Consider the following 15,079-nt stretch of genomic DNA (forward strand, 5'->3'; position numbering starts at 1 on the left):
TCAAACTGAGTATGATACAGTGGGATATGTTCTTTCTGTGCACAGGCTTTCCATGCTCCTTGCCTATTAACATGGAGAGGGCTGCCTTAACCCTTGGCATTGCTTCCTCCTCTGTGATGGCCAACAGAGAGTGACTGCAGCCTCTTCAGATTCAACAATTACCCTAGGAAATTGCAGCATTGTTCTCAGTCACTTCATTCATTCCAGGAGCTAACTTTGGTCCCATTTTATATATTGGATTAAACTGTTGTAATAGCCTCAAAGATATATTTATGCATGGGAGGGGAATCCAACACCTTCTTCAATACTCTGTCTTTCCCTATCTGTCTCTGCCTCTCTCTTTTACTGCCTATCTTCTTCATCTTCTGTGGAAAACAAGGATGAAGTGAAAAAGAGAAAGTGTTAGTCACCCAGTTGTGTCTGAATCTTTGTGACCCCATGGACTGTAGGCCACCAGGCTCCTCTCTCCATGGAATTCTCCAGGCAAGAATACTGGAGTGGGTTGTCATTCCCTTCTCCAGGGAATCTTCCAGACCCAGGGACTGAAGACAGGTCTCTTGTACTGCAGGCAGATTCTTTATTATCTGAGCCACCAGGGAAGCCCCAGATAAAGATGGATCAAATGTATAAAACATGCCCAAAGCGCAAACATAAGAGCCATACTCTGTTTAAGCAATGTTAAGGGTGAAATTTGAACTGTCAGGAAAAGGACATTTTTTAAAGCATTAATTCAGGAAGGTTACTTTTCTTTTGTTAGGGCAGGGAGGAATTGGTTTTGACTCATCTTAAGCTTTTCTTAGAAAACAAGACTCAAGAGTGTCCTGCAACTTTCTGAGAGAGCAGCTTCCTAGAGTTCTGTGCCAACACAGTCCACTTCATACACAGAGCTCCCTCAGCTCTCTGCCCTTCGAAGTCCACATCAAGTTTACCAAACTTCAGTATCTGATGAACTTTCTGTCTTTGTGTATAAAAAATTTTTTTCTTTCTTTACATCCTATGAAAGCATGATTCTAGATTTTATTCCTGGGGTAAAACACAAATAAGTATCCTTTAATGCTCAGTCTAACAATCTAAGGAATATTCAGTGGTAGAATTTTCATGTGTTCTGAACCATTCTTTGAAAGGTTCTTCTTAAATATTTCCTCTTTGACAAACATCTCTTGGGTACCTACATTTCAACTATGGCTTCCTGCCTCAAGATTAGAGATTCTGACACCAGTATCTAAAATTGGTTCCCAGTTGCTCCCACTTCATCTGACTGAGCAGAAGATCTGAAGGTCATTAGGGCTATATGCTCAGGATATGATGCCAGAATGCTATGCATGAAATACAACATTTTTTTTCAAACCAAAGACTATAACTTCCCTTCTTATCAAAAGGTCATCCCACTTCTGCAAGGAGAAAGCTACGAGCACTGGCAAAACTTCAAAACTTTCAAATTAATCTGTAAAGCAATTATCCTTCAATAAAAAGTAAATTAATTAAAAAAATACATACAAGGGATGAAGGAAGGAAAGAAGGGAGGAAAAAAGGAAACATAATAATGGTACATTTTAGGAGCTCACCATAGATATTTACATTGCACAAAAATGTGAATGTTAAATATGATTTTAACTAAATACATAACAATAACAACAACAACAAAAAGCTGGGCTGGGGCACAGAAGTGCGGTGTATCATTAGATACTGCATCCAAGTCCACAATTCTGACTGGCTCTGTCTGCTCCCGCCTGTCTGGTCCCATCCCTTGTCACTGCTCCTGTCATCAGGCCAGTGAGCACATCTCGTTTTCTCCTGATGGAATTCAGGGAGCACCAACAGGCAACTCTGGTTTTCTCCTTACATCACCCCTTCCCTCCCATTCATGGGAGATCCATCTAAAAAGTTTTCTTAAAACTTTAACAAACAAAATTCCCCTTATAGTCCAATATATTTATATGTGTTTTGGAGTTTACACATTTCTGAAGGTATGGAATAATAGCTGATCCCTACATTTTGAAAACAGTGTTGGGATGATCAAGAAAGCAGGAAGCCTGAAATGGCCTGCTCCTGAAATGGAGCAGTTTCTTCATCCAGAAGCAAAGTCCTCCATTAAGACCCCCTTTTCAGGAATTCCGTGGTGGTCCAGTGGTGTGCTACAGTCTACGGGGTTGCAAAAAGTTGGACACAACTGAGGACTAAGTGACGAATGCTTTCTTTTCTCCCTTTGGTATGTCCATCAAAATATTTTATTTTCTCCATTCACACATTCACTTTTTTTTTCAGTGATCAGTCTAATGATAATACTGTGATAAAGCTGTCTCTACCTTCCTTCAGTAACTAGAAACACTATTAGATTTAATAATATATAACTTAAATTCTACAGTTTACTATTGTTTTGTCTTTTAAATGGTCATGGATGATGAAACAAAGAATTTTTATTTTCATAATCTACAGATTTATTTTTGGCACAACTACTTCTGTAAGGAAACTTATGTAGAAGGCAGAAAAATCATGGTTAGACCCATGGTGCACAAGATTTCTCAAAAACAAACAAACAAGAAATGAATTTATAGTTATAGTTTATATACTATAGTATAAAGTTTTCAAATTCACAGTGTCACTTACTTGTTTCCATATGCAAACTTGAATGGAAATTGTGTATCAGTGCTTCTAGCAATCTTGCTTGTGTCTTGGTATTGAAATTTTAGGCCAATATAATTTGCCAGGAATCCTTTGTATGCTAAACATAACTACATAGAAAATATTAAAAAAATTAGCAAAAGTATCTTACTATTAAGATTTTTTCAGAAATTAAAATTAATTCAATATAATCCAATAAATGTCTACTGAGCTTTTTTAATACAAAATATATCGGAACATAGAGGAAAGAATGATTAACTTTGGACAATCAGATGCAGAAGAATTGGGAAGGTTTTATAGAAGAGGAAGTGGAGTGACGTGACCTCATAATAAATGATTAATTCTTTTATTGTTTTCTTAGATATTATTTCCTTAAGAAAAGGAAATAATTCACTCTCTCTAGTCATAGAGCTATGTAAGGATGAAGGTCAACTCTGAACACTTCAGTGAATTTAAAAGGCCTTTACACACATAAAGAAGACAGAAGCATTCAGGTAGATTAACTAGGATGTGAATGCAGGTGAGCATTTACAGGTGGACATGTTACCATCATGCATGCTAAGGGGCTTCAGTCGTGTCCAACTCTGCGACCCTATGGACTATAGCTTGCTAGGCTCCTCTGTCCATGGGATTCTGCAGGCAAGAACACTGGAGTGGGCTGCCACATCCTCCTCCAGCGGTATTCCTAACCCAGGGATCGTCCCGTGCCTCCCGTGTCTCCCGTGTCTCCTGTATCGGCAGGTGGATTCTTTACCACTAGTGCCACCTGGGAAGCCCTGTTGTTATACAAAACTCATTAAATACTAATTTTAATTGCCCATGACTCCTTAAGAATGCCAGATATATCTAGAATTTAGAAGTTTAGAACATGTGTTACAACAACTGGAGACTTCTTTAAAAATAGAAAGGGTAAATCTACGACCTCTTGGCTTGCTGCTTCTAAGTCACTCAGTCATGTTTGACTCTGTGCGACCCCATAGACGTCAGCCCACCAGGCTCCCCCATCCCTGGGATTCTCCAGGCAAGGAGTGGGTTGCCATTTCCTTCTCCAACACATGAAAGTGAGAAGTGAAAGTGAAGTCGCTCAGTCGTGTCCGACTCTTAGCGACCCCATGGACTGCAGCCCACGAGGCTCCTCCATCCGTGGGATTTTCCAAGCAAGAGGACTGGAGTGGGGGGCCATTGCCTTCTCCTCTCTTGGCTTAGATGTGTGTAATACCTATCCTAAAACTGGCATTTCCTCTGTGGTTTTCTTTCACTTTTTCCTGAGTGGATACCCAAAATCACTATAATGGCTATCCATTTTTGTTTCTTTTTAAATAATGAGGAATACTGAGGAGATTATATACTTTTAATTGTTTTGCTATTTACATTAATGTGCATATATTTTTTTCCAAAATTACAAGGTAAAGCAGAATACATGTGTGTGGCACTACATATTTTTAAAAAATGTACTTATTTATTTTATTTGGAGGATAATTACTTTGAAACATCGTGGTGGCCTCTGCCATACATCAATATGAATCAGCCATAGGCATACATGTGACCCCTCCCTCCTGAAGCTCCTCCCACCTCCCTCCCCACCCCATCCTCTCCAGGTTGTCACAGAGCACCAGCTTTGGGTTCCCTGCATCATACATCAAACTCCCACCAGCTATCTATTTCACATATGGTAATGTATATGTTTCAATGCTATTCTCTGAAAGCAGCCTACCCTCTTCTTCTCCCAGTGTCCACAAGTTTGTTCTTTATGTCTGTGACTCCAGGTTTCTTTATTTGAGAATCAGCAGAAGAGGAAATCGCAAGCATGTGAAGCATGTGCGAGGCCAGTGAGATGAGATTTCACATGACAAGCAATTTTCCTTGTCTCAAAATTTCATGAAATTTTATTACCAAGGTATTTTACAAATTCAGTTAGCATATCATTTTGTTGAGCTTACCTGATTATAAGGAAATAATAAAATGTCTCCATATGGTAGTCTGTTTTGTTTAACATCTGCTGAGTCAAAAAGAACAGCTGGGTTTTTCAGGGAATAACGACCACAGTAAGCATCAGTTTCAGCTGTCTTCTGCCCTCTATTAATATGCTCCTACAGCAAAAATAATATTTCAAATGAAAACATGATTTATTTTTCTGGTTCATTCCCCAGCATCTTCATCTAAGTCATTCAAGTTACAACTCAGATCCCACGGTTTCCCAAACTGCTTTAACTTGAAATGTTTTCTCTCTTCTTTGAAAGTCTAAGGTTCTCATTCTATATCATTCACTTAGATCCATAATCATATAATCCTTGTACCTGTATTTGACTATTTTTTAAGTCCTATATTTCCATTTATATTATGAACTCCTTAAGGATATTTATTCACTCCTCTCACAAATGATTTCTAGTGTTCATTCTGTGCCAGGTGTTTGCTTGCTTGTTCATTTGCTTGTTTTTTTTTTGTTTAATCTTCAGGGTTCAAGGAGCGAAGCACCCTATCTGTACACACAGGAACCGACTACTTGGGGACAAAGGAACCAAGGATTATAAAACTAAGCCTGAAGGGAGGTGTCTAATTCACATAATAGTATTAAAAAAGATGACTCAGGAGAAGAGACAAATGGATTGCTACCTAAAAAGAAAAGGGAGCTAAGGAGCTTCAGAGAGAGGGTTAAAATATATGCAGAGAAGTGGGGATGTGAGAGAGTGGTGCTAGGAAAGAGTCAAGGGGACGTGAGTCAAGAATGTGTGTTATGATGATGACTGTAGACGAAGCAGGAAAGGAGTATAATGTAAATTACTTGTTCAGTTTCCTTGTCTGCAAGTATCACACTCACGACAGAAGAACCTCAATACATGTATATTTATTAAATCAAGTTGAAAACATGGCCCATTAAATGATGTTCCCTTCTCACTAATATATCTGTTTGCATAAAGCATGACATGATATATGTTATATATATATCTATTTTTAAAGGACTCATTTATTTCTGGAGTATTAATCTGAATTGAATAACTTGCCTAAATATTTCTTATGCCTAAGGTATTCACTTGGATGGTGACTATCTGGCTTCCTTGAGTCTTCAAAATAAGAATTAGGAAGATAAGTATATTTTAAATTTTCTTTACTGTAAATCAAAGAAAAATCTTTGTATTTTATCAAAAAATAAATACTGACTAGGCCTCATACTAACTGACCAGAGGGTGATCTCAAAAAGTAATGGAAGCAATTCACTATATAATGCTCTACTACAAATTATATTCTCTGAAGCTATGAGAAAAAAGAATATACTCTGAATCTAAGAAAGCAAACAAAAAACCCTACAGATCTCACATTTACCCATCTTGCCTACTTTCTCTTGATTAAGAAAATTCATATGTGGTAGAATTACTGCTTTTATAAATGAATCATTTTATAATGCAGGAAGATGCTAGAACCTTATCAATAAACATATAACAAAATTATATTTGTAACTTGACTTTAAATGATAAAGGAATTAATGCTAACCAAAAAAGACAAAATTCCACACATTTATATGAATACTTATCTTGTCCATTCTGAGGTTAATTAAATATTCCATACCAAGTTAAAATCAGTTTCATAATCTCTGAAGTATTTCACAACAAATCCTTCTTCAAAAGTTGCAATTTGTGGTGGGCACTTACTGCTAACCATTTCTTCCACTGCTGCCTGAAACTAAATTAACAATAATTAATAAATAATAGCTAAAGCTTTAGTAATTTCTTTATGAAGGGTTAGAACATTAGTAATTTTACTACTAATTCTAATTAGTTTTAAAGGAATAATTTCATAAGATAATTCCCATGTTAGCCATAATTATGAGGTAATTTCCTAAATAATTTTTAAGTTTATATATGATAATCTCAGTATAATGACTGTTTCAAGATTTTTATTTTAGGGAATTCCCTGATGGTCCAGCAGTTAGGTCTTGGCACTTTTACTGTCAAGGGCCTGAGTTTGATCTCTGGTCAGAGAACTAAGATCCCATGAGATGCTTGGCATGGTCAAAATTTTTTTTTTGAATTTAAATAAAAAAGATTTTTATTTTAGAATGTCAATAGTTATATCCAACTGGCTGATCTTAGCTTATTTAGTTATTACATACTGTAGGCATATTTGTTTAGCAGTTTTTTAAAAACATCAATGAGGTAAAACTAAATGAATTAGCCCCTCATTAAACAGTTCCTCACTTTTCATTTTCATGCACTGGGGAAGGAAATGGCAACCCACTCCAGTGTTCTTGCCTGGAGAATCCCAGGGACAAGGGAGCCTGGTGGGCTGCCGTCCACTATGGCGTCGCGGACATGACTGAAGTGACTTAGCAGCGGCAAACAGTTCCAAATAAATAGCTTTCCCAATCAAATGAAAAATTAACTGGAAAATATATATATATATATACTCCAATGCATTCTTCTGCTCGCTATGAGTTGGCTCTAACCTACCATGCCAAGTAGGAGATGTATTACCACTCCTTAAAATATGTTTTTGTAGAAGGCTGATGTTTAAGTAGCTTTCTGCTTGAAAAATGAACACAGCATACTTCAGCTTCTGATGACTGCGGTGTCAGAGGCCTAGAAGTGATCCCATCCCAGCTGAGTGTGAAGGTGTCCAAACTGGGTTTTCCTTTGGTTTGTTCTGTAATAGCCAGTGTGACATTGTTCCCTTCAAATGCTTCATAACTGAGCAGATCAAAGTCTCCTGCAATGAAGTACCAAACAGAATTTGAGGCAGTCAATTAATTATCAATATAGCCATGAAAGAAATTCAGATTTAACAAAACTGGTTTTATTTGGAATTGCATTATCACACACAAAACAGGATGAACGGAAAAGATGCACATCCTCGAATCTGAGACTTAGCCACAGTCAGTTCAGTTCAGTCGCTGTCGTGTCTGACTCTTTGTGACCCCATGAACCACAGCGCGCCAGGCCTCCCTGTCCATCACCAACTCCCAGCGTCCACCCAAACCCATGTCCATCAAGTCGATGATGTCATCCAACCATCTCACGCTCTGTTGTCCCCTTCTCCTCCTGCCCTCAATCTTTCCCAGCATCAGGGTTTTTCCCAATGAGTCAGTTCTTCGCATCAGGTGGCCAAAGTACTGGAGTTTCAGCTTCAACATCAGTCCTTCCAATGAACACCCAGAACTGATCTTTAGGATGGACTGGTTGGATCTCCTTGCAGTCCAAGGGACTCTCAAGAGTCTTCTCCAACACCACAGTTAAAACGCATCAATTCTTCGGCGCTCAGCTTTCTTTGTAGTCCAACTCTCACATCCATACATGACTACTGGAAAAACCATAGCCTTGACTAGACAGACCTTTGTTGGCAAAGTAATGTTTCTGCTTTTGAATATGCTATCTAGGTTGGCCATAACTTTTCTTCCAAGGAGTAAGCGTCTTTTAATTTCATGGCTGCAGTCACCATCTGCAGTGATTTTGGAGCCCAGAAAAATAAAGTCAGCCACTGTTTCTGCTGTTTCCCCATCTATCTGCCATGAAGTGATGGGACCAGATGCCATGATCTTCATTTTCTGAATGTTGAGCTTTAAGCCAACTTTTTCACTCTCTTTCACTTTCATCAAGAGGCTCTTCAGCTCTTCTTCACTTTCTGCCATAAGGGTGGTGTCACCTGCATATCTGAGGTTATTGATATTTCTCCCAGCAATCTTGATTCTAGCTTGTGCTTCCTCCAGCCCAGCGTTTCTCATGACGTACTCTGCATATAAATTAAATAAGCAGGGTGACAATATATAGCCCTGATGTACTATTTGGAACCAGACGTTTCTATTTGGAACCAGTCTGTTGTTCCATGTCCAGTTCTAACTGTTGCTTCCTGGCCTGCATACAGATTTCTCCAGAGGCAGGTCAGGTGGTCTGGTATTCCCATCTCTTTCAGAATTTTCCACAATTTATTGTGATCCACACAGTCAAAGGCTTTGGCATAGTCAATAAAGCAGAAATAGATGTTTTTCTGGAACTCTCTTGCTTTTTCCATGATCCAGAGGATGTTGGCAATTTGATCTCTGGTTCCTCTGCCTTTCCTAAAACCAGCTTGAACATCAGGGAGTTCATGGTTCACATATTGCTGAAGCCTGGCTTAGAGAATTTTAAGCATTACTTTACTAGCATGTGAGATGTGTGCAATTGTGCGGTAGTTTGAGCATTCTTTGGCACTGCCTTTCTTTGGGATTGGAATGAAAACTGACCTTTTCCAGTCCATTTAGCCCTAGTAGAAATAGCAAAATAGCCGATAAAGGTAACATATATATTAAGGTTCTGTTTTTGTAACTTAAAAGGATGCTTTGCAAGATAAACAGAAGTTGGGCACTGGAATCAAGAGGTAAAAATCAATGGGCAATAGAATATTCCAAAAATCCTTTTATTTTTGCTCCAGTACCATCATCATAGTGTAAAGGGCTAGGCTGGGAACTGCTCTTTTCCTCAGATATGAATAGAGTACAAAGGCGAATCACAGGAAACAGTCTCATGCCTGTGAGGCTTGTTTATACCATCTCACTTTGAGAGAAATCAGGCTTTGTCCTCAGATGTTTCTCTTCACTAGGAAGATGCTTTAACAATGGAATCCTGTTGCCTTTCTCTGTTGAGTAAAGTCCTAGAATTTGCCCAGTTATGATTTAAGTACCATATCATATTAGTTAAGGTTTCTGCTGAACCTTTAAAATTTCTCTTTGATTTAAAAACATGTTTCTGAGAGAACAAAGATAATAATATCTTTATTTATATAGCATTTTGACAAGATAACCTATAGGAAATTTGTAGAACTTCATGTTAAACAAAATTCTCTACTCAGCAATGAAATTAACAATTTCATACAATGAGACATAAACATTGATGTAACATTTTACTTATATGAATTAGAAAATAGTGATTGCTCCAAAAAAAGCAATTTGTTCAAGGATCTATTTCATGGGCCAGAAATCCCAAACACCCAAAGAAAGAAAGACAGTGTTAGTCCCTCAGTTGTGTCCAACTCTTTGCAACCCCATGGACTGTAGCTCTCCAGGCTGCTCCTCTATCCATGGAATTTTCCAGGCAAGAATACTGGAGTGTGTTGCCATTTCCTTCTCCAGGGGATCTTCTTGACCCAGGGATCAAACCTGGGTCTCCTCCATTGCAGGCAGCGTCTTTACTGTCTGAGACACCAAATTGGTTGCTAAATTTGGCTTTAAGATTTGAACATGTAATTGGAAGCTAATAGCTATTACTTGAAAAGGGTAAAGAGATCAAATAATTTTGGAAAATGCTATATTAAATACAGGTGCACTGCTTTGTTTTTGTTTTCAGTGCTTTGTTGTTTTTATTGCTCACTGCAGGATTCCTTGGGGATTTTAATATTCTAATAGGTTCTATAAATATTCAAGGAGAAGGTGTGATATGCAGTGTTTCCTATGTGGGTTTGACCAAAGAATCCTTTCAGTGGGCAAGATCTGGCCAGACTAAGTGTCTCCTGAGAAATACTGATTTACTTAAATTTCATTTCCAGAATTAAATATCTTCACTAATTTTTGCTAAATATAAAGTAGACTATTACTAATAGTGTATTTGTAGCTTATAGTGTAGTGTGTTTCTCATGCATTTGGAGCTGTACACTCTGAAATACAACTAAAATTTAAATTACAATATAAAAAATTAACCAGTTAATTTGTTTCTCCTGAAGTTGATAACACTATGAATCCACTTCCTTTCTCCTCCCATTTTATGGTGCTTTTACGTTTTTCAGTGGAGGTGCACAGGATACAAATTTGTTTCCTAGAAAAAAATTATAGAACTTCAAAATGAAATACATGCTTACCTCTAGTTGATATAAAGGTTATCAGGTAAACATAGCTTCGGGGGTCTTGTGTTCTTATTACTTGCACTGCATCCGGTTTTATAGACCAGAGGTCATTTAAGGCTGACTGCAGTATGAACTCAGAAGCATCAGCAGGTAGCCAGACTTTGTACGAAATAAAATAAAATTTAAAAGTCAAATCATTAGGAACTTTAATCAGAAAAAAATGGGTTGCAATCTCTGCTCTACCACAACCAGCAGTGATGCCTTATATTTGAATGTTTTTAAGTACCTACAGCCTGTACCATAAGTTATTAATGAAATTATGTTCTGAAAGATTCAAATTCAATGTTATCGACTACTTAATTGGATTGTGATCTATTGAGGACAGGACTCATATTTTATTGTTTCAATATTCCCATGGTAATAAGCATCTCGTGGCAAATAGTAAGTATTCATCAGTATTTACTTATTGAAATGATAGAAGTAGCAAAAATTATTTTTCTGGATCTATTATAAAATAAGAAATACAATATCTTTTTTTAAATACAATATCTTTATTAACAGATAAACTAGTGTCTCATAGGTCTATCGCTTAATTTGAGAAATTGAAAGAAATGACTACCTGTTTGTAATGATATATTTAATTCCTATTAACTTATACCTGTGAGTTGCAGGTATGTTTTTGTGTGTTTAAATATGCATTTATCATGATCCTTATAGAAGAAAATGACAGTATATACCTGAAAGTTGTTTTTATTGATGCCATTTTCTATCCCAGTCTGAGGAGTTTTCTTCATAACATTTTTTTTGCTTCTTTACCTAGCATACTATTAAAACTGTATTTTCCAGATAGTAGAATTTGACTAGAGCAAATCCCTTTTAAGAATTTTGTCTATACATAAAGAGAAATAAGGTCTCCTTTATTTTTCACAACTTACCAGTTTTTTCCATGTTATAGATCAATCTATACTGGTAAAGTGAACATAAATTAGCTTCCACACATGGGCTGGTTACCATGACCTTCTGCACTTCATTAGTTGCATGAGTTGTTTCCCAGTTTTCCAATGTTATAACCTATTCCCCAATTTAAAAAAAGCATCTATTTACTACATGGAAAAATACATTTTTAAAAGCATCATAAATCAACTGCTGCATGCCTCTATAGTTTATTGTAAACAATAAACTGTTTTAAAGTGTAAGTCATCAAATAACAGACTCTTTTTAATTACAGATATTCCAAGGCACAATTTAATAATTTTCCACGAGGGCTTCCCCTTCAAACAGTATCTTACCTAGTACAGTTAATAACCAAATAGTGTTTTATCTTTGAACATTTGCTTTCTCTAAGGTGAATCTATAATCACGGCCAACCTGTACTTCCTGGACAACTGCTGACTGGGATTTGATGACTTGTTCTTCATTCACTGCATCTTCTGTTTGTTGTTCAGTATAGACACTTTTATACTGGTATAGTCCAACATCCACAAAAGCACTTAGTCTGTACTCCTGTAGCAAGATTTCAATGTAATATCTGGAAAATAGAATAACTAAAGATTGGAACTTTTTCTCCAGAGCACTTAATCATGAATTTTGCTTTCAATGAATAAATTTCTACATGATATAAAATCCCTGCCAAATAAATGATTTATATTGTCCCCAGGTGGTGTTAGTGGTAAAGAACCTACTTGCCAACGCAGGAGATGTAAGAGACAAGGGTTTGATCCCTGGGTCGGGAGGATCCCCTGGAGGAGAGCACGACAACCCACTCCAGTATTGTTGCCTGGAGAATCCCAAGGACAGAAGAGCCTGGTGGGCTATAGTCCTGAGGGTCTCAAAGAGTCGGACACAACTGAAGTGACTAGCACACACACATATACACATCCCTGATTTTAACTATCAAATTATTTCACAGCAGTTTGCTAAAAGAAAATGAGTTGTGTAAGATATCTGCATTAGAGATAAAGAAAATGACAAATTCACTCAGTTTTGTCAATAAATATTTATTGAGAAGAGATACTACCTTCTATCCTCAAGAAGCTGAAAACAATTACATTGTAGGTTATAACAAACTTCCTGACATAAAACACAGAGGACACAAAGAGGGTAAAGTACTGTAATGTGTATAGGAAAATGTCAGGTAGACTCAGACATACCATATACTTTGTATATGAGTGGTTGTATGTGTCAGGGATGAAATTCTTACCCTAAGTTCCTTAAATATTGTCTCCACTTGTAACTTGGGAAATAGAACACTGTCTCAGGAAACTTTTACTGATTAGGCTGATGACGGCCCTCCAACAAGCTGGATGAGATTCATACCTCAAATCTGGAATTCCTGATTCCTGAGGGTCCCTGCCCATCATCCAACTGGCTATTCAGAATTAGCTGTTCGCCCACCAGTTGTTACAGGTGAGTGCAAAGCTACTACTCTGTGTGTGCTCAGTTGCTCAGTTGTGTCTGGCTCTTTGGGACCCTGTAGACTACAGCCCACCAGGCTCCTCTGTCCATGAGATTTCCCAGGCAAGAATACTGGAGTGGGTTGCCATTTTTTCCTCCAGGGGATCTTTCCTACAAAGTCCTTATCAGTGTCACACTGCTCCCATCTTTGAAGAGGCCAGCTAGGAGTTCCTTTAAATGGCCTCACATCACTCGGCAGATACTCTTGTATATGGAGATGAAGTGTCCATGGTTCATGAAAGACTGTGAATGAAGTGCATTTTTTATCTCCCATCGGGCAAGGAGATGGGGCTCTGGGTCATCTCCTCCACAGGACTGATACTGGAGGATTATGTCAGGCTTTCAGCTGCCCTGAGAACCTGTCATCTCTGCCAAATCAAGGTAGGCAATACTAAAATGGAGCAGGCCTTGGAAAATTGAAGTGAAGTGAAAGTTGCTCAATCGTGTCCTACTCTTTGCGACCTCATGGACTATACAGTCCATGGAATTCTCCAGGCCAGAATACTGGAGTGGGTAGCCTTTTCCTTCTCCAGGGGATCTTCCCAACCCAGGGGCTGAACTCAGGTCTCCTGTATTGTGGGTGGATTCTTTACCAGCTGAGCCACAAGGGGAGCCTGGACCCGGAGAAGAACCATTAAATTCTATATCCTTATTGGCAGCTTAAATATATTTTAAGGCGCTTTCTACATGCTAGCACTTCACAGACATTACTCTATTTAAGTGTCACAAAATCCTATAAATACATTTATTATTCTGTTTGTTCATATGAATTACAGAAACTAAGAATTTTAAAGACTGAAAAATTATTTAAAAGTTAGTAACTGAGGTAGGATTCAAATAGAAAGGGGGGTGACCCAAGAGATATGCACACAGAGATAGGCTGTATTATTTGAGTAAAATGAACTGGCAAGACAAGTTATCTTCAAAAAGGTCCCAGGGACCACTCTGCAACAAACCAGCCATGTGGCCTCAATTTCAGAACTCACAGGCATCATTATTCCTGCCAATGTGTAAATTCCAAGCTAGTTTGCAGACGCACAGATCATCAGGCGGCAGATGTATTACAAGCCACCTTCATGCAAGCTCTGTGCTCTTGTCAAGCAAGTAAATTGAACTCATTTTCCAGGGTCAAAGCAAAGCCTAAAGGTGTATTGAATAGCAATAGAAATTAACAAGGTACTCCATTTACTCTGAATTGGCCTGGTGATCTTGGTTAAAAAAGAAAAGGCTTAAGTACATAAAGCAGTGATAATAGAAGGGGGAAGAGAAAAAGAATGGAATGCTTATTATTCCTAAGACTTCAGTGAGAACATTAACTGTAGTTTCTCTCAGGTACCATTGATCCCAACCCTCTCTGACCAACTCCATGATGCTGCCTACGAGCATAATCTAATCAATATCTGGAAGGGTGATGTGGTAGAATGAAGAACAAAACTCCTCCGACCAGGAAGCGAAGCCCAGGACGTCCCTGGTGGTCCAGTGGTTTAGAATCCACTTGCCAAAGCAGAGGACACAGGTTTGATCCCTGTTCCAGAACATCCCACATTCCTCAGAGCAACTAAGTCCATGTGCCACAACCACCAATGCCGCACTCTACAGAGCCTGAGAGCTTCAACTACTGAAGCCTGTATGTCTAGAGCCCACGCTCTGCAAAAGAGAAGCCACCGCAAGGAGAAGCCCACACACTGTGACGAAGATACCACTCTCTGCTGCAGCTAGAGAAAGCCTGAGAGCAGCAATAAGGACCCAGTGCAGCCAAAAATAAATTAAAAAATAAAAGGAGTGAAGTCTGTCTCTTCACCCACTGAACCTAAGTCTGGCCTTTTGCTTTAGTCACTGAGATACTAGCAAATGTGACATAAGCAGAGTTTAAAAAGCCCCTGTGCATTAGGAATTACCCTCTTGACTGCTGGGACACTGCAACAGCCTGTCATGAAAGACCTTGTGGCTTGAGATATCCTAGATACTTCAGTTCCTGCCAGGCCAGCCAAGACTCCAGATATGCGAACAAGGCGATCCTGGACCATTAATCACCAACTAACATAGCCAGGGTCAAAAGAACTACCTAGACAGCAAAGGAGACACAGATGTGTATAACGGACTTTTGGACTCAGAGGGAGGAGAGGGTGGGATGATTTGGGAGAATGGCATTGTAACAGGTATACTATCACGTAAGAATCGAATCGCCAGTCTATGTCCG

General features: G+C 38.4%; 1 protein-coding gene across 1 annotated transcript in view; it reads right to left on the reverse strand.

The window, feature by feature from the left end:
* PKHD1L1 (PKHD1 like 1) overlaps window positions 1-15,079 on the reverse strand; it is a 180,267-nt gene that overhangs the window by 124,428 nt on the left and 40,760 nt on the right. Inside the window, exons 15-21 of the mRNA XM_052651713.1 lie at window positions 11,794-11,953; window positions 11,361-11,496; window positions 10,441-10,584; window positions 7,166-7,323; window positions 6,187-6,300; window positions 4,563-4,712; window positions 2,608-2,732 (exon numbers count right to left, since the gene is read on the reverse strand). Of these exons, the coding sequence (XP_052507673.1) occupies window positions 2,608-2,732; window positions 4,563-4,712; window positions 6,187-6,300; window positions 7,166-7,323; window positions 10,441-10,584; window positions 11,361-11,496; window positions 11,794-11,953 (987 nt within the window). The remainder of the gene's footprint in view (window positions 1-2,607; window positions 2,733-4,562; window positions 4,713-6,186; window positions 6,301-7,165; window positions 7,324-10,440; window positions 10,585-11,360; window positions 11,497-11,793; window positions 11,954-15,079) is intronic.

This window comes from Budorcas taxicolor, chromosome 14 (assembly GCF_023091745.1).
Source record: "Budorcas taxicolor isolate Tak-1 chromosome 14, Takin1.1, whole genome shotgun sequence".
Lineage (NCBI taxonomy): Eukaryota > Metazoa > Chordata > Mammalia > Artiodactyla > Bovidae > Budorcas > Budorcas taxicolor.